This window comes from Kogia breviceps, chromosome 5, assembly GCF_026419965.1.
Source record: "Kogia breviceps isolate mKogBre1 chromosome 5, mKogBre1 haplotype 1, whole genome shotgun sequence".
Classification (NCBI taxonomy): domain Eukaryota; kingdom Metazoa; phylum Chordata; class Mammalia; order Artiodactyla; family Physeteridae; genus Kogia; species Kogia breviceps.
The window spans coordinates 3,874,816-3,894,901 of record NC_081314.1 but is presented as its reverse complement, the minus strand read 5'-3'; the positions used below and the strand labels follow the sequence as shown (position 1 = coordinate 3,894,901).

The window sequence follows — 20,086 nt, the reverse complement described above, 5'->3', positions numbered from 1 at the left end:
TAGACCCTGCCCTCCACAGCCAAGGCCTTTTCCAGCCTTTTTTTTCTTTATCCCTCCTCCTCTTTTTCACTATTGTGGTACTGTTGTACCTTCTGGTTGTTGATTCATCTATATTTTTATTTTTATATTCCTAACATATCTGTTGGTTTCCTAGTCTAATTTTTTACTTTGTTATTGTGGTTTTTTGTTTGTGTTTGTTTTTTTGTGTTTTTTTTTTTTTTGACACCCCAGGTGGCTTACAGGATCTTGGTTCATGAGCCCAAAGGTGGGCCAAAGCTCCTGCAGTGGGAGCTCTGAGTCCAAACCACTGGACTAACAGAGAACCTCAGACCTCAGGGAATATTCATCGGAGTGAGGCCCCACAGAGTTCCTCATCTCAGCACCAACACCCAGGTCTACACAGTAGCCTACAAAGCCCAGTGTTGGAAGCCTCAGGCCAAACAACCAGTAAGAGAGGAACACAATCCCACTCATTTAAAAAAAAAAAAAAATGAGATGGCAAAAAAATATGTCACAGATGAAGTAGCAAGGCAAAAACCTACGAGACCAAATAAATGAAGAGGAAATAGGCAATCTACCTGAAAAAGAATTCAGAGTAATGATAGTAAAGATGATCCAGAATCTCAGAAATAGAATGGAGGCACAGATTGAGAAAATACAAGAAATGTTTAACAAAGATCTAGAAGAACTAAAGAACAAACTAACAGAGATGAACAACGTAATAACTGAAATGAAATGTACACTAGAAGGAATCAATAACAGAATAATTGAGGCAGTAGAACGAATAAGTGAGCTGGAAAACAAAATAGTGGAAATAATGGCTGAGGAGCAGAATAAAGAAAAAAAGAATGAAAAGAATTGAAGACAATCGCAGTGTCCTCTGGTACAACACAAAATGCACCAACATTCGAATTGTAGGGGGTCCCAGAAGAAGAAGAGGAAAAGAAAGAGTCTGAGAAAACACTTAAAAGAGATTATAGTTGAAAACTTCCCTAACATGGGAAAGGAAATAGTCACCCAAGTCCAGGAAGCACAGAGAATCCCATACAGGATAAACCCTAGGAAAAACACACCAAGACACATATTAATCAAACTAACAAAAATTAAAATAAAAAATATTTAAAATGGCAAGGGAAAAACCAAACATAACATACAAGGGAATCCCCATAAGGTTATCGGCTGATTTTTCAGTGGAAACTCTGCAGGCCAGAAGGGAGTAGCAGGATGTACTTAAAGTGATGAAAGAGAAAAACCTACAACCAAGATTACTCTACCCAGCAAGGATCTCATTCAGATTCAATGGAGACGTCAAAAGCTTTTCAGACAAGCAACAGCTAAGAGAATTCAGCACCACAAAACCAGCTTTACAACAAACGCTAAAGAAACTTCTTTAAGTGGCAAACACAAGAAAAAGACCCACAAAAACAAACCGAAAACAATTAAGAAAATGGTAATAGGAACATACATATCAATAATAACCTTGAATGTAAATGGATTAAATGCCCCAACCAAAAGACACAGACTGGCTGAATGGATACAAAAACAAGACCCATCTATATGCTGTCTACATGAGACCCACGTCAGACCACTTCAGGGACACATACAGACTGAAAGTGAAGGGATGGAATAAGATATCCCATGCAAATGGAAATCAAAAGAAAGCTGGAGTAGCAATACTCGTATCAGATAACACAGACTTGAAAATAAAGACTGTTACAAGAGATAAGGAGGGACACTACATAATGATCAATCCAAGAAGAGGTTATAACAATTATAAATGTTAAGGCACCCAACATAGGAGGACCTCAATACATAAGGCAAACACTAAAGACCATGAAAGGAGAAATGGACAGTAACACAATAATAGTAGGGGACTTTAACACCTCCTTTACATCAATGGACAGATCATCCAAACAGAAAATAAATAAGGAAATACAAGCTTTAAATGACACAAGAGACCAGATAGATCTAATTGATATTTATAGAACATTCCACTCAAAAGTGGCAGAGCACACTTTCTTCTCAAGTGCACATGGAACATTCTCCAGGACAGACCACATCTTGGGTCACAAATCAAGCCTTGGAAAAGATAAGGAAATTGAAATCATATCAAACATCTTTTCTGACCACAATGCTATGAGATTGGAAATCAATTACAGGAAAAAAAACATAAAAAACAGAAACACATGGAGGCTAAACAATACGTTACTAAGTAACCAAGAGATCACTGAAGAAATCAAAGAGGAAATCAAAAAATACCTAGAGACAAATGACAATGAAAACACAGTGATCCAAACCCTATGGGATGCAGCAAAAGCAGTTCTAAGAGGGAAGTTTATAGCTATACAAGCCTACTTCAAGAAGCAAGAAAAATCTAAACTAAATCTAACCTTACACGCAAAGGAACCACAGAAAGAAGAACAAACAAAACCCAAAGTTAGCAGAAGGAAAGGAATCGTAAAGATCAGAGCAGAAATAAGGAAATAGAAACAAAGAAAACAATAGCAAAGTTCAATAAAACTAAAAGCTGGTTCTTTGAGAAGATGAACAAAATTGATAAACCATTAGCCACACTCATCAAGAAAAAAAGGAAGAGGACACAAATCAATAAAATTGGAAGTGGAAAAGGAGAAATCACAACTGACACTGCAGAAATACAAAGGCATTATAGGAGACTACTACAAACTACGATATGCCAATAAAATGGACAACCACGAAGAAATGGACAAATTCTTGGAAAGGTACAATTTTCCAAGACTGAACCAGGAAGAATTAGAAAATATAAACAGACCTATCACAAGTAATGAAATTGAAACTAATTTAAAATCTTCCAACAAACAAGAGCCCAGGACCAGATGGCTTCACAGGCCAATTCTATCAAACATTTAGAGAAGAGCTAACACCGATCCGTCCCACAATCTTCCAAAAAATTGCAGAGGGTGAAACACTCCCAAATTCATTCTACGAAGCCACCATCACCCTGACACCAAAACCAGAAAAAGATATCACAAAAAAGACTACAGGTCAATATCACTGATGAACATAGGTGCAAAAATCCTGAACAAAATGCTAGCAGAGTCCAACAGCACATTAAAAGGATCCTACCCCCATGATCAAGTGGGATTTATCTCAGGGATGCAAGCATTCTTCAATATGTGCAAATTAATCAATGTGATACACCACATTAACCAATTAAGGGATAAAACCCATATGATCATCTCAATAGATGCAGAAAAAGCCTTTGAGAAAATGCAACACCCATTTATGATAAAAACTCTCTGGAAAATGGGCATAGAGGGAAACTACCTCAACATAATAAAGGCCATGTATGACAAACCCACAGCAAGCATCATACTCAACAGTGAAAAACTGAAAGCATTTCCACTAGGATCAGGAAACAAGACAAGGATGTCCACTCTCACCACTCTTGTTCAACATAGTTTTGGAAGTCCTGGCCACAGCAATCAGAGAAGAAAAAGAAATGAAAGGAATACAAATTGGAAAAGGAAAAGGAAATCTGTCACTGTTTTCTGATGACATGATACTATACATAGAAAATCCTAAAGATGCCACCAGAAAAGGACGAGAGCTAATCAATGAATTTGGTAAAAGTAACAGGGTACAAAGTTAATGCAGAGAAATCTCTGGCATTCCTATACACCAACAATGAAAAATCAGAAAGAGAAATTCAGCAAACACTCCCATTTACCACTGCAGCAAAAAGAATAAAATACCTAGGAATAAACCTGCCTAAGGAAGCAAAAGACTTGTACTCAGAAAACTATAAAACACTGATGAAAGAAATCAAAGATGATATAAACAGATGGAGAAATATACCATGTTCTTGGATTGGAAGAATCAATATTGTGAAAATGAGTATACTACCCAAAGCAGTCTACAGATTCAATGCAACCCCTATCAAACTACCAATGGCATTCTTCACAGAATTAGAACCAAAAAATTTACAATTCGTATGGAAATACAAAAGACCCCGAATAGCCAAAGCAATCTTGAGAAAGAAAAACAGAGTGGGAGGAATCAGGCTCCCTGACTTCAAACTATACCAAAAAGCTATAGTAATCAAGACAGTATGGTGCTAGCACAAAAACAGAAATATAGGTCAATGGAACAGGATAGAAAGTCCAGAGAGAAACCCACGCACCTATGCACCCCTAATCTATGACAAAGGAGGCAAGAATGTACAATGGAGAAAAAGACAGGCTCTTCAACACATGGTGCTGGGAAAAGTGGACAGCTACATGTAAAAGAATGAAATTAGACTACTACCTAACACCATACACAAAAATAAACCCCAAATGGATTAAAGACCTAAATGTAAGACCAGAGACTATAAAACTCTTAGAGGAAAACAGGAAGAACACTCTTTGACATAAACCACGACAAGATCTTTTTTGACCCACCTGCTAGAGTAACAGAAATAACAAAAATAAACAACTGGGGCTTAATTAGACTTAAAAGCTTTTGCACAGCAAAGGAAACAATAAACGAGACAAAAAGACAACCCTGAGAATGGGAGAAAATATTTGCAAATGAAACAATAAACAAAGGCTTAATCTCCAAAATACACAAACTAGCTCATGGAGCTCAATATCAAAAAAACCCAATCCAGTTAAAATATGGGCGGACGACCTAAAGAGACATTTCACCAAGGAACACATACAGATGGCCAAGAGGCACATGAAAAGATGCTCAACATCACTAATTGTTAGAGAAATGCAAATCAGAACTACAAGGAGGTATCTATCACCTCACACCAGTCAGAATGGCCATCATCAAAAAACTCTACAAAGAAGAAATCCTGGAAAGGGTGTGGTGAAAAGGGGACCCTCCTGTACTGTTGGTGGGAATATAAATTGATAAAACCACTATGGAAAACAGTATGGAGGTTCCTTAAAAAACTGAAAATAGAACCACCATATGACCCAGCAATCCCACTACTGGGCATATACCCTGAGAAAACCATAATTCAAAAAGAGACAGGGAGGAGAGGGGTTTAAGCGCGCTGCTGCAAGGAGCACCACAAATGGGCGCTGAGCTGCCGAGGAGACAAGAGACTTTTTCTTGCCTCTTTGTTTCCTGTTGTGTGAGGAGAGGGGATTAAGCATGCCATGTAAAGGAGCTCCAGAGACGTGCGCAAACTGCGGCTGTCGGCGCAGACACCAGAGACGGGCATGGGGTGCTAGGGCTGCTGCTGCTGCCACCAAGAGGCCTGTGTGTGAGCACAGGTCACTCTCCACACCTCCCCTCCCGGAGCCTGTGAAGCCCGCCACTGCCAGGGTCCCGGGATCCAGGTACAACTTCCCCAGGAGAACGCACAGCGCGCCTCGGGCTAGTGCAGCGTCACGCCGGCCTCTGCTGCCACAGGCTCACCCCACACCCGTACCCCTCCCTCCCCCCGGCCTCAGTGAGCCAGAGCCCCCGAATCAGCTGCTCCTTTAACCCCATCCTGTCTGAGCAAAGAGCAGCCGCCCTCAGACAACCTACATGCAGAGGCGGGGCCAGTCCAAAGCTGAACCCCAGGAGCTGTGCGAACAAAGAGGAGAGGGGAAGGTCTCTCCCAGCAGCCTCAGAAGCAGCAGATTAAATCTCCACAATCAACTTGAAGTGCCCGGCATCTGTGGAATACCTGAATAGACAGCGAATCATCCCAAGTTGAGGAGGTGGACTTTGGGAGCAAGATACACTATTATTTTCCCCTTTTTTCTTTTTGTGAGTGTGTATGTGTGTGCTGCTGTGTGAGATTTTGTCTGTATAGCTCTGCTTTCACCATTTGTCCTAGGGTTCTGACCATACCTTTTGTTTCCTCTTTAAAAATTTTTTCTTAATAATTATCTTTTATCTTAATAACTTTATTTTATCCTTTATTTTATCTTTCATTCTTTTTTCCTTCCTTCCTCTCTTCCTCCCTTCCACCCTTCCTTCCTCCATTCCTTCCTCCCATCCTTCCTTCCTCCCTTCCTTCCCTCCCTTCCTTTCTTTCCTTTCTATTTTTTTCTCCCTTTTATTTTGAGCCGTGTGGTTTAAAGGCTCTTGGCACTCCAGCCAGGTGTCAAGGCTGTGTCTCTGAGATGGGAGAACCAACTTCAGGACACTGGTCCCCAAGAGACCTCCCAGCTCCACGTGATATCAAATGGCGAAAATCTCCCAGAGATCATCTCAACACCAAGACCCAGCTTCACTCAAGGACCAGCAAGCTACAGTGCTGGACACCCTATGCCCAACAGCTAGCAACCAAGACTACAGCCCCATCCATTAGCAGAGAGGCTGCCTAAAATCATAATAAGGCTACCAACACCCCAAAACACACCACAAGACGTGGACCTGCCCACCAGAAAGACAAGATCCAGCCTCATCCACCAGAACACAGGCACTAATCCCCCAAACCAGGAAACCTACTGAACCCACTGATCCAAACTTAGCCACTGGGGACAGACACGAAAAACAACGGAAACTACGAACATGCAGCCTGCAAAAAGGAGACCCCAAACACAGTAAGATAAGCAAAATGAGAAGACAGAAAAACACACAGCAGATGAAGGAACAAGATAAAAACACACCAGACCTAACAAATGAAGAGGAAATAGGCAGTCTACCTGAAAAAGAATTCAGAATAATGATAGTAAAGATGATCCAAAGTCTTGGAAATAGAATAGACAAAATTCAAGAAACATTTAACAAGGACCTAGAAGGAATAAAGAGGAAGCAAGCAATGATGAGCAACACAATAAATGAAATTACAAGTACTCTAGATGGGATCAATAGCAGAATAACTGAGGCAGAAGGACGGATAAGTGACCTGGAAGATAAAATAGTGGAAATAACTACTGCAGAGCAGAAGAAAGAAAAAAGAATGAAAAGAACTGAGGACAGTCTCAGAGACCTCTGGGACAACATTAAACGCACCAACATTCGAATTATAGGGGTCCGAGAAGAAGAAGAGAAAAAGAAAGGGACTGAGAAAATATTTGAAGAGATCATAGTTGAAAACTTCCCTAATATGGGAAAGGAAATAGTCAATCAAGTGCAGGAAGCACAGAGAGTCCCATACAGGATAAATCCAAGGAGAAACACACCAAGACACATATTAATCAAACTATCAAAAATTAAATACAAAGAAAACATATTAAAAGCAGCCAGGGAAAAACAACAAATAACACACAAGAGAATCCCCATAAGGTTAACATCTAATCTTTCAGCAGAAACTCTGCAGGCCAGAAGGGAGTGGCAGGTCATATTTAAAGTGATGAAGGAGAAAAACCTACAACCAAGATTACTCTACCCAGCAAGGATCTCATTCAGATTTGATGGAGAAATTAAAACCTTTACAGACAAGCAAAAGCTGAGAGAGTTCAGCACCACCAAACCAGCTTTACAACAAATGCTAAAGGAAATTCTGTAGGCAAGAAACACAAGAGACGGAAAAGACCTACAAGAACAAACTCGAAACAAGTAAATGGTAATAGGAACATACATATCAATAATTACCTTAAATGTAAATGGATTAAATGCTCCCACCAAAAGACACAGACTGGCTGAATGGATACAAAAACAAGACCCATATATATGCTGTCTACAAGAGACCCACTTCAAACCTAGGGACACATACAGACTGAAAGTGAGGGGATGGAAAAAGATATCCCATGCAAATGGAAATCAGAAGAAAGCTGGAGTAGCAATTCTCATATCAGACAAAATAGACATTAAATTAAAAACTGTTACAAGAGACAAAGAAGGACACTACATAATGATCAAGGGATCGATCCATGAAGAAGATATAACAACTGTAAATATTTATGCACCCAACATAAGAGCACCTGAATACATAAGGCAAATACTAAGAGCCATAAAAGGGGAAATTGACAGTAACACAATCATAGTAGGGGACTTTAACACTCCACTTTCACCAATGGACAGATCATCCAAAATGAAAATAAATAAGGAAACACAAGTATTAAATGATACATTAAACAAGATGGACTTAATTGATATTTATAAGACATTCCATCCAAAAACAACAGAATACACATTTTTCTCAAGTGCTCATGGAACATTCTCCAGGATAGATCATATCTTGGGTCACAAATCTAGCCTTGGTAAATTTAAGAAAATTGAAATCGTATCAAGCATCTTTTCCTACCACACCGCTATGAGACTAGATATCAATTACAGGAAAAGATCTGTAAAAAATACAAACACATGGAGGCTAAACAATACACTACTTAATAACGAAGTGATCACTGAAGAAATCAAAGAGGAAATCAAAAAATACTTAGAAACAAATCATAATGAAGACACAACGACCCAAACCCTATGGGATGCAGCAAAAGCAGTTCTAAGAGGGAAGTTTATAGCAATACATTCCTACCTTAAGAAACAGGAAACATCTCGAATAAACAACCTAACTTTGTAGCTACAGCAATTAGAGAAAGAAGAACCAAAAAAAAAAAACCCCAAATGTAGCAGAAGGAAAGAAATCATAAAGATCAGATCAGAAATAAATGAAAAAGAAATGGAGGAAACAATAGCAAAGATCAATAAAAGTAAAAGCTGGGTCTTTGAGAAGATAAACAAAATTGATAAAACCACTAACCAGACTTATCAAGAAAAAAAGGGTGCAGACTCAAATCAATAGAATTAGAAATGAAAAATGAGATGTAACAACTGACACTGCAGAAATACAAAAAATTATGAGAGATTACTACAAGCAACTGTATGCCAACAAAATGGACAACCTGGAAGAAATGGACAAATTCTTAGAAATGCACAACCTGCTGAGACTGAACCAGAAAGCAACAGAAAATATGAACAGACCAATCTCAAGCACTGAAATTGAAACTGTGATTCAAAATCTTCCAACAAACAAAAGCCCAGGACCAGATGGCTTCACAGGCGAATTCTATCAAACATTTAGAGAAGAGCTAACACCTATCCTTCTCAAACTCTTCCAAAAGATAGCAGAGGGAGGAACACTCTCAAAACTCATTCTATGAGGCCACCATCATCCTGATACCAAAACCAGACAAAGACGTCACAAAGAAAGAAAACTACAGGCCACTATCACTGATGAACATAGATGCAAAAATCCTCAACAAAATACTAGCAAACAGAATCCAACAGCACATTAAAAGGATCATACACCATGATCAAGTGGGGTTTATCCCAGGAATGCAAGGATTCTTCAGTATATGCAAGTCAATCAATGTGATACACCGTATCAACAAACTGATGGAGAAAAACCGTATGATCATCTCAATAGATGCAGAGAAAGCTTTTGACAAAATTCAACACCCATTTATGAAAAAAACACTGCAGAAAGTAGGCATAGAGGGAACTTTCCTCAACATAATTAAGGCCATATATGACAAACCCACAGCCAGCATCGTTCTCAATGGTGAAGAACTGAAACCATTCCCACTAAGATCAGGAACAAGACAAGGTTGCCCACTCTCACCACTCTTATTCAACATAGTTTTCGAAGTTTCTGCCACAGCAATCAGAGAAGAAAAAGAAATAAAAGGAATCTAAATTGGAAAAGAGAAGTTAAGTTGTCACCGTTTGCAGATGACATGATACTATACATAGAGAATCCTAAGGATGCTACCAGAAAACTATTAGAGTTAAAACTGGACAGCTACCTGTAAAAGTATGAAATTAGAACACTCCCTAACACCACACACAAAAATAAACTCAAAATGCGTTAAAGACCTTAATGTAAGGCCAGACACTATGAAACTCTTAGAGGAAAACGTAGGCAGAACACTATGACATCAATCACAGCAAGATCCTTTTTGACCCATCTCCTAGAGAAATGCAAATAAAAACAAAAATAAACAAATGGGACCTAATGAAACTTAAAAGCTTTTGCACAGCAAAGGATACCATAAACAAGACCAAAAGACAACCCTCAGAATGGGAGAAAGTAGTTGCAAATGAAGCAACTGACAAAGGATTAGTCTCCAAAATTTATAAGCGACTCATGCAGCTCAATAAAAAAAGACCAAACAACATAATCCACAAATGGGCAGAAGAACTAAATAGACATTTCTCCAAAGAAGATATACAGATTGCTAACAAACACATGAAAGAATGCTCAACATCGTTAATCACTACAGAAATGCAAATCAAAACTACAATGAGATATCATCTCACACTGGTCAGATTGGCCATCATCAAAAACTCTCAAAACAATAAATGCTGGAGAGGGTGTGGAGAAAAGGGAACACTCTTGCACTGCTGGTGGGAATGTAAATTGATACAGCAACTATGGAGAACAGTATGGAGGTTCCTCTAAAAACTACAAATAGAACTACCATACGAACCTGCAATCCCACTACTAGGCATATACCCTGAGAAAACCATAATTCAAAAAGAGTCATGTACCAAAATGTTTATTGCAGCTCTATTTACTATAGCCAGGACATGGAAGCAACCAAAGTGTCCATCAACAGATGAATGGATAAAGAAGATGTGGCACATATATACAATGGAATATTACTCAGCCATAAAAAGAAATGAAACTGTTATTTGTAATGAGGTGGATAGACCTGGAGTCTGTCATACAGAGTGAAGTAAGTCAGAAGGAGAACAACTAATACCGTATGCTAACACACATATATGGAATCTAAGAAAAAAAAATGTCATGAAGAGATTACTGCTAAGGACAGGAATAAAACACAGACCTACTAGAGCATGGACTTGAGGATATGGGGAGGGGGAAGGGTAAGCTGTGACGAAGTGAGAGAGTGGCAGGGACATATACACACTACCAAATGTAAATTAGATAGCTAGTGGGAAGCTGCCGCATAGCACAGGGAGATCACCTCTGTGCTTTGTGACCACCTAGAGGGGTGGGATAGGGAGGGCAGGAGGGAGGGTGACACAAGAGGGAAGAGATATGGGAACATATGTATATGTATAACTGATTCACTTTGTCATAAAGGAAAAACTAACACACTATTGCAAAACAGTTATACTCAAATAAAGATGTTAAAAAAAGAAAAGTGAACTCATACCTCAATTTCTGCAAGTCGCCAAATAGTGCCTTCCACAGTGCGAAACAATGACCAACATCAAATGGCAACAGTTTATAATGTTGGACATTCTTCTGGTAAGCAAATGGAAGACTCTTAAGGAGAATGCAAACTCAAAATCCAAGGCTTGGGGAAGGAAGTAGAAGTCAAGAAATTACAAGCCCAAGAAAAGAGCTGTCAAATCCTATCTAAGATGTAAATAAATAAAAGTTGATTAATGTTTTTAAAAAAAGAAAACTATTAGAGTTAATCAATGAATTGGGTAAAGTAGCAGGATACAAAATTAATGCACAGAAATCTCTGGCATTCTTATACACTAATGATGAAAAATCTGAGAGTGAAATTTAAGAAACACTCCCATTTACCACTGAAACAAAAAGAATAAAATATCTAGATATAAACCTACCTAAGGAGACAAAAGACCTGTATGCAGAAAACTATAAGACACTGATGAAAGAAATTAAAGATGATACAAATAGATGGAGAGATATACCATGTTCTTGGATTGGAAGAATCAACATTGTGAAAATGACTCTACTACTCAAAGCAATCTATAGATTCAATTCAATCCCTATCAAACTACCACTGGCATTTTTTACAGAGCTAGAATGAAAAATTTCACAATTTGTATGGAAACACAAAAGACCCCAAATAGCCAAAGCAATCTTGAGAACAAAAAATAGAGCTGGTGGAATCAGGCTCCCTGACTATACTACAAAGCTAGAGTAATCAAGGTAGTATGGTACTGGCAGAAAAACAGAAATATAGATCAGTGGAACAGCATAGAAAGCCCAGAGTTAAACCCACACACATATGGTCACCTTATCTTTGATAAAGGAGGCAAGAATATACAGTGGGGAAAAGACAGCCTCTTCAATAAGTGGTGCTGGGAAACTGGACAGCTACATGTAAAAGTATGAAATTAGAACACTCCCTAACACCATACACAAAAATAAACTGAAAATGGGTTAAAGACCTACATGAAAGGCCCGACACTAACAAACTCTTAGAGGAAAACATAGGCAAAATACTCTATGACATCAATCACAGCAAGATCCTTTTTGATCTACCTCCTAGAGAAATGGAAATAAAAACAAAAATAAACAAATGGGACCTAATGAAACTTAAAAGCTTTTGCACAGCAAAGGATTCCATAAACAAGACCAAAAGACAACCCTCAGAATGGGAGAAAGTAGTTGCAAATGAAGCAACTGACAAAGGATTAGTCTCCAAAATTTATAAGCAACTCATGCAGCTCAATAACAAACAAAAACAAACAACCCAATCCAAAAATGGGGAGAAGACCTAAATAGACATTTCTCCAAAGAAGATACACAGATGGCCAACAAACACATGACAGAATGCTCAACATCATTAATCATTAGAGAAAGGCAAATCAAAACTACAATGAGATATCATCTCACACTGGTCAGAATGGCCATCATCAAAAAATCTACAAACAATAAATGCTGGAGAGGGTGTGGAGAAAAGGGAACCCTCTTTCACTGCTGGTGGGAATGTAAATTGATACAGCAACTATGGAGAACAGTATGGAGGTTCCTTTAAAAACTACAAATAGAACTATCATACGACCCAGCAATCCCACTACTGGGCATATACCCTGAGAAAACCGTAATTCAAAAAGAGTCATGTACCAAAATGTTCATTGCAGCTCTATTTACAATAGCCAGGACATAGAAGCAACCAAAGTATCCATCAACAGATGAATGGATAAAGAAGATGTGGCACATATATACAATGGAATATTACTCAGCCATAAAAAGAAATGAAAATGAGTTATTTGTAATGAGGTGGATAGACCTGGAGTTTGTCATACAGAGTGAAGTAAGTCAGAAGGAGAATACCATATGCTAATGCATTTATATGGGATCTGAAAAAAAAATGGTACTGATGAACCTAGTTGCAGGGAGGAATAAAGAGATAGACATAGAAAATGTACTAGAGGCCATGGGGTGGAAGGGCGAAGCTGGGGCAAAGTGAGAGCAACATTAACATATATTCACTACCGAACATAAAATAGTTGGCTGGTGGGAAGCAGCCGCATAGCACAGGGAGATTGGCTTTGTGCTTTGTGATGCGTAGAGGGGTGGGATAGGGAGGATGGGAGGGAGACGCAAGAGGGAGAGGATATGGGGACATGTGTATGCCTGTGGCTCATTTGCTTTGTTGTGCAACAGAAACTAACACAGTATTGTGAAGCAATTATCCTCCAATAAAGATCTGTTAAAAATAAACATATAAAATGGAAATGTTCATTCCCATCTTTTCTGTCATATTATGAAATATCATTGTATGAAGTCATGTAAAATGGCAAAAATTAATGCTCATAAACTTATTTTTCAAAGAGATTTAACCTGTACAGAAAACAGTTAAAAATCACTATTAATATGCCTGTAACGGGAGACATTAGAGAAAGTGTGTATGTGTGTATATGTGTCTGATACCGTCAGAGTGATCGGAGCTCCTGAATACATTTCACTTTGTGAAGGCCTTAATGTTGTGACCTTCATAAAGTGCTTTGCAGTTTTAGGGTAGAATAAATTAAGTATAGATTGCACTACAATTGAAAATGCTTTACCAGGAGACTCTGGAGAGTGAAATAATGAAGTGCATCTCTCCAGAACTTGGTTGCTTTACAACATTCCCTCTTATTTTTGGATAGAAAAATTATAAATACATTTACACAGGTACCATTTTAAAACTGTCACAAGTATGGAAGCAAATGAGATTTTTTTTTATCCTTCTTAACTATATAAACTCAGGAAGTAGCTGGCCCTTAGAGTATGGCATGTAAGAAACTTGGTTTTTATATAATTTGTATTATTTTGTATTAGTCACAAAACGATTAGGTTTTCTTTAGAACGAGTTACTTTTCTGTGCAGAGTCTATGTGCTCTCTAACACTGCTGCTACTCTGGCTCTACCCCTTTTACCACTTCAGAAGTTGTACGGCTAAATAAATAAGATAATCTCAACAGAAAGGTATGGTTTACCTGTGCCACTGGTCGACGACAGCCTTGGATGGTAGCCTCCAGATTATTTTCGGTTTCAGCTCCCCAATGGCTGAGCAGTTCAGTAGTAATTTGTCCCCCAGATTCACCTCCATCCATTTCTGGGATGCAAATTCTGTCCTGGCGATGGTCTCTCGTTCTTCCACTGTAAGAATTACCACCCTTCTCTCTGAGCCAGTGGAGCTGGTAGCAATGCATTCATAAGTGCCCTGGTCTGAAGAGGCTAAGTTTCTTATGAACAGAGTTCCATCTGAAAATAAGAACTTGGAATTGATGAACTGTAATGGTTTCACTTCAGTGCCATCAGAGAGGACCCAGTGAACACTGGGCTGAGGAGTTCCTTTTGCAGTACAGGGCAGTTTCAAACTTTCACCCCAAGTCCCTGCAATAACCTGCCTCTTTTGTTCTAGAATAACAGGTGGGGCCGCAATAACTTGTATTTTAACCAGCAGTGCATCCTGGCCCACTGGGTTGCTGGCCACGCATTTGTAAAAGCCCCTGTCATAGATGCTGAGTTTGTGGATGACCAGCGTTCCGTCAGATGTCACCAGGGCCTGCCTGTTCCCCTCAGATGATTCAGAGACCACTGTTCGGTTTGCAAGAATCCAGGAAATTGTAGGGCTGGGCCTCCCTTCAGCCCTGCACTTCAGTTCCACTGTGCTACCGGAATGAACTGTGATCTCCTTAGTATGTCTCTCCAGGATCCTGGGGGGATAGGAAACCACGGACAAGGTGACATGAAGGCGGTCTGTGCCGAACGGGTTGGATGCCGAGCACAGGTACTGTCCACGGTCCTGAATGTCCACCCTCTGTATGGACAGGGTCCCATTGGGGAGCACCTGGAACCTGCTCTTCTGTTTCCTTTGAGACAAATCAAGTCCTGATAAGAAGAAAGAAATTTATAGCCATAGGTCATCAAAGTTTAGGTAGTAAACATAAATTGCTCACGTGGAAGTCTCAAGAGGAAAGCTATCTTTTTGTTAGGCTGCCGGGAAAAAAATATATTTAAAATTAAGACACCTAGTCTTCAGATTACTGAAGTTATTTCTGGATTTTTTTTTTTAAACCCTAATTTTAATGTAAAAGCCAGATGCTTCAACACAATGACCGTGCACAATTTCTTTGGATCTGCTTCCAAAGCATTTCCAAAACATGGTCTTAACATATGTTTTAAAACCTTCTAATGAGCAGAAAGCCATGCATATATCAAATAAGGATATTAATTGTTTGAGTCTTGGAGAAATCTGATGTTGATGTTGATTATTTGGATACATAACCCTGAAACATAACACAGTGTTTTCCTTGCTTTGTAACTAAAGAAGATGAAGCGTAAAGAGACAGTTTCAAATACCTGATGAGACTCTGGTCCAGTGGATAGTAGGCATGGGATTCCCAACAGCCTCACAAGGAAGAAAGGCGTCTGAGTTAGCTGGAACGGTAAAACTTGCCGCTCTTCCTCCAACTATTCTGGGCCTTTCAGGTATGTTCCTAGATAAAGAATCAAAGGGGAGGGATTTGGAAGTTGTTATTTTTTGAATGGGTGTCTTATCGAAGCTACTGTTCATTGCATTCTTCTGTATGTCCCAATTTGAAGCATGAGTGGTGTCCTCTGGCAGATCTGGAGCGGGCCGTATGCTCACTACTGGCTTTTTGACCTTTTCAGCCATTTCTGGGTGTGACTTGTGCCGAAAGTGGTTTTCTGACCGGGGAGAGGGAGTCAACCGAGAATTCTGTGATTTAGCTGTTGTTAGTGCTGGCATAGAAGTAGCACGTAACAGATTGGAGTAGATAAAGTGGGTGATGGCAATTGTGAGCTTGGCATTTGGGTGAGTCTGGGGAGATGTTACCGCTGATCGCTGTGGATGTGCATCGTGCTTTGAGGATTCATGTGACTTGACCATTTTACTTGGCATCACCCCGACAATGGGAGTCGCCATATTGTCAGCAGCCGCACTTTGGTTACTCAGGGGAGGGGAGGTAGGAATTGGCATTGGAGTGGCACCAGCGCTCAGGAAGGGTGGCGCGGTTGAGTGTCTAAGGACTGTGCTCCTAGTGGTGGCACTCTGGCGTAGTTTGCTGGGCAAAGCGGTTTCAGAAGCAGCTGTGCTCTTCCAAGTCTGACTGCTCTTCTGGGGTGGTTCTTCAAGGACATCTGTCAGATTACAGGTTCTTGGATGACAACCAATTGTGCTTGAAATTTCTTTTATGTTTTCTAGAAGAGAACGAGTGACAGCAGAGACACTGGGTTTGGTTGAAGTTTCAGCTGCTGTTAGAACAGGAAGTGTCACAGTGGTGGGTGTAATGAAGCCAGAAATCTGGCTGGGAGAGTTATTTGGGTCATTCCTGTTCTTTTGAGGCTTCTTTATTCTTTGTACTTTTCGTGCCCTGGGTCTGGCTATTTGGGCTTTGTTGATAATGTTAGATGCAGGGGCAGTAGGAGTGGTTGTCAACATGGATGTTTGCAGTGATATGAAATCTGTACTTGATTCTTTGCTTGAGCTACTAGGAGGTGTAGGGTAAACAGGTGTGAAGGGCAGCTCCTTCATTGTTGGGAGACTTATACGACTGTGTGTTTTAGTGGTACTGTGGTGAGTTGTAGCTGATGGTACGGATGGAATTTGCATCACACTTGCTGAGAGTGTTGTGAAATGGAAGGGGGAAACTTTATCTGTGGGTAAAGCAGGAGATATTTTAGGAAGCACCAAGTCTGTGCTTTTTTGTGAACCAAATTTTTGCTGATTCTTTAGCTTTTCTTTTTGGATATGGTTATTTACAAAGATATGATGCCAGGGAATTTTCCTCCTTGAAAATCTTGTAATGGCTATAGTAGTAGGCATAGGTGGCTTGATGGTGGGACCTGGAAGTGGCGATACAATCACTGAATCTCTTTTAGCCTCACTGGCTTTAGACACGCTTGGGTCACTAATATTTGTCGCATGAGTCATAACTGCACAAGTTGGAGTCGCTTGGGTACTTTCAGCACTGAAATATTTTATTGTCGGTGTTGTTTTCTCAACATCTACATTTGGTTTTTTCTCAAATAGTAATGATGGATTGTGGACTAGAGTTGTAGATTCTTCTGCTATGACTCTGGCAATTCTAGCTTCAGGGAGGGTGATGGGGGAAGACCTTGGAAAAGGCAATGCTGCTGCAGCAGTGGTGAGTGTTTCTCTGGGAGAACAGGATGGGCATTCCACATTGTGCTCTGTGGCTGACAATGCAGTGGTTCTTTCTGCAGAAGAACCTCTGAGTGTTGGCCTCACAAAGCTGTGTCCATGCTGTCGGAAAATTGGAGTTCGCCCCCTGCTCCAAATTTTCCTCCGTCTTCCAAAGTGTCTGGACAGTGGAGTGTTAAATGTACTACTTCCAGGAATGTGTAACTGAGAATGAACAGTAGTGTATGGGTCCGAAGGGAGCTTAGAGGTGTTAGGTTTTTGAGTAACGTGAGAATGGGAATGGTGGCTCCAGGGTTCGCTGACTCCTATTACAGACGTCTGATGACTATTCATGGCATTTACTGATCCTAAAAATACATCAGCTTTGCTGTTAGCACTGCCCGGAATTTTGATATGGACATCTTTGATTGTAGTAGCCCCCGCTGTTACTGGGGGTGCACTTTGCAAATGTTCTCTTTTTCTCTCCATGTCGTCAGCATCCTGAAATTGACTTGCTTCAGGTAGTAGAGGAAAGATAGTAGGTAAATTTCGGTTGGTTGTGCCTTGCATTTTGCTTGATGTGGTTGCGTTCATATTCGTTGACATGGCTTTAGTTTTAATAGTAGTAGATGGTTTGAAACCTCTTGGTGTTTCAGGCAGTAGTATCTGTGGACTCACAATTGGGGAGACTTGGGCGCCAGCAGTTATACTTGTCACAGGGCTATCAGATGATTTTCTGGAATCAGCAGTCACTGTCCTTGCCAGAACACTGGGCGCTTTAGTCGCCAGGACCACAAATTCCCCATCTGGAGGGAGCATGCCTGATGAGCCTACTTCCTCACCAGGTATTTCCAGGAGTTGGGTGCCCGGTGGAGGCGGCTTTGTCATGGTATTTTCTCGCTTCTCTGGCATAATCTTTTTCGCTTTCTCCAGTAGTGCTGCCCAGTGTTGTGGGTCAATTCTCGGGGCAGAGGGAGGGAACTGCCTCCTGTGCTCTCTGAAACGTCGGTTGGTCGCATCTCCACGCTGCTGGGCTATTAACACCCCATGCTTAGGATTCTTACTTGTGATTGAGACTCGTTTTCCAGCCTCAGCCCTCACTAGAGCAGATGTGGGGGGTTGTGCAGCTGGTGGGTCCTTAAGCTGAGCAATGGAATTGGGCTCATCAAACCCAGATCCATCTGTTTCTACATTATGCTCCACTGGCTGTTGTCCTTTTATTTTGACTGAAACTTTGTTAATTAAAAAATCGATCCCTGATGGGTTGGCTGCTACACAACGATAATGACCCTGGTCTTTTTGAGTCACCTGTAATATTCTTAACGTGCCATTGTTAAGAATTTGCTTATCTCTTGAGGACTGATGGAGCACAGTGTTTCCTGGAAGAACCCAGCTGACAGAGGCATCTGGGATACCCGTAGAATGGCATGGAAGGTCAAGTGTTTCACCAATGGAAACTATATGACGAGCTCCATTTTCCTGATAAGCCTCTATGTAGGGCTCTACCACGGTAATCCTATAGGTGAGAATATCTGCATCGTCGTAATTGGTGCTTATGCAGTGGTATATGCCTGTGTCAAAACTATCAGCCATCTGGAGTTCCAGTTTTCCACTTTTGTCTATCAGGATTCGTCCATCCTCACTAACATAAGGGGCTCTCACTTTACTTCCATCAGCTAGAAGCCACTCCAGTCGTGGGGGAGGGTCTCCTTGGCTGCGGCAATCTAGGTCAATGGTCTCACCGACCAAAACAGTGCGTTCCTGCTTAGTATTGTTATCCCTGGAAATCATGGTCCATTTGTGTTTCTCTGGCTTCATCTCTGCCCTTGGTAAAGTGACTTGGGCATCACTGGAGTACTGGATCTGCAATGTACTGAGTGTGGTGGCAACTCTGTTTAGCTGCAAGGAAATTTGGTCTTGCATTAACCAAGAGGGATCTGCTCTGAGATCAGCCTCGATGTTGGTAAAGATGTCTTCAGGCTTCAGTACCACCTGTTTATATTTGTAGCAGAGTTGTGGTGTTTCAGTGAGCAAGTGGCTCCTTTCTAGGATCAGAGGAGAGTCACTGTACAAAGCCAGCACTTTCCACACTGGCTGAATGTGACTGTAATCTATGTTACACACCAGAAATGTTGAAAATGATGCATTTAGCATGACGTAGTCATTCTCTGCAGTCAATGCAGTGGATGATGTTGTTGAGGGCTTTTGGATACTGCAGATCACGTTAGCTTCATTTCCAGACTGGTCTGTCATATTCAAAGTCAGGGAGCCGAAGGGTGCCATGAAATCTTGGGGAGAGATGGACACAGAAACACTATCTTCCAGAATAGTCAGGCTCTTCAATTTCAGGGAGGGGTCAATGGTTGGCTTGGCACACAGGAAAGCTGCAGCTGGGACCATAACTAAGGGCCTGCCTTTAGAGGTCCTGGGGTTCATGCAGTGTGGACATTGCTGAGGACTGGAGGGACTTCTGTCTTTTTTGCATTTTATTATATCTAGAAAAAATGACAATTGAATTATTGCCAGTTGTGGCTTCTTTATGAATTAACATTTAAACATTTTGAATAAGTAGCTTTTGCTAGAATTTAAAACAACAATTCAGAAATTTTCGTATTTTGTCATTTTTGTGGGTTTTGTCTTTGGATTGATTTCTGAAAACAAATTGTCTATATACCCTGCCACAATATCATATCCATAGGCACAAGGATTTTGTCTGTCTTGTTCACTGCTATATTTCCCATGCCTATAAAGCACCTGATATATATATTTGGTACTCAGTAAATATTAGTTGAATAAATAGTTTCCTTATCTAGGGAAGCAAAATGCTATGCTTATGTTTGTCGCTTTTT

At 40.4% G+C, this 20,086-nt stretch overlaps 1 protein-coding gene across 1 annotated transcript in view; it reads right to left on the bottom strand.

The window, feature by feature from the left end:
* IGSF10 (immunoglobulin superfamily member 10) overlaps positions 1-20,086 on the bottom strand; it is a 51,405-nt gene that overhangs the window by 8,456 nt on the left and 22,863 nt on the right. Inside the window, exons 6-7 of the mRNA XM_059064187.2 lie at positions 15,434-19,732; positions 14,065-14,962 (exon numbers count right to left, since the gene is read on the bottom strand). Coding sequence (XP_058920170.1) covers positions 14,065-14,962; positions 15,434-19,732 — 5,197 coding nt within the window. The remainder of the gene's footprint in view (positions 1-14,064; positions 14,963-15,433; positions 19,733-20,086) is intronic.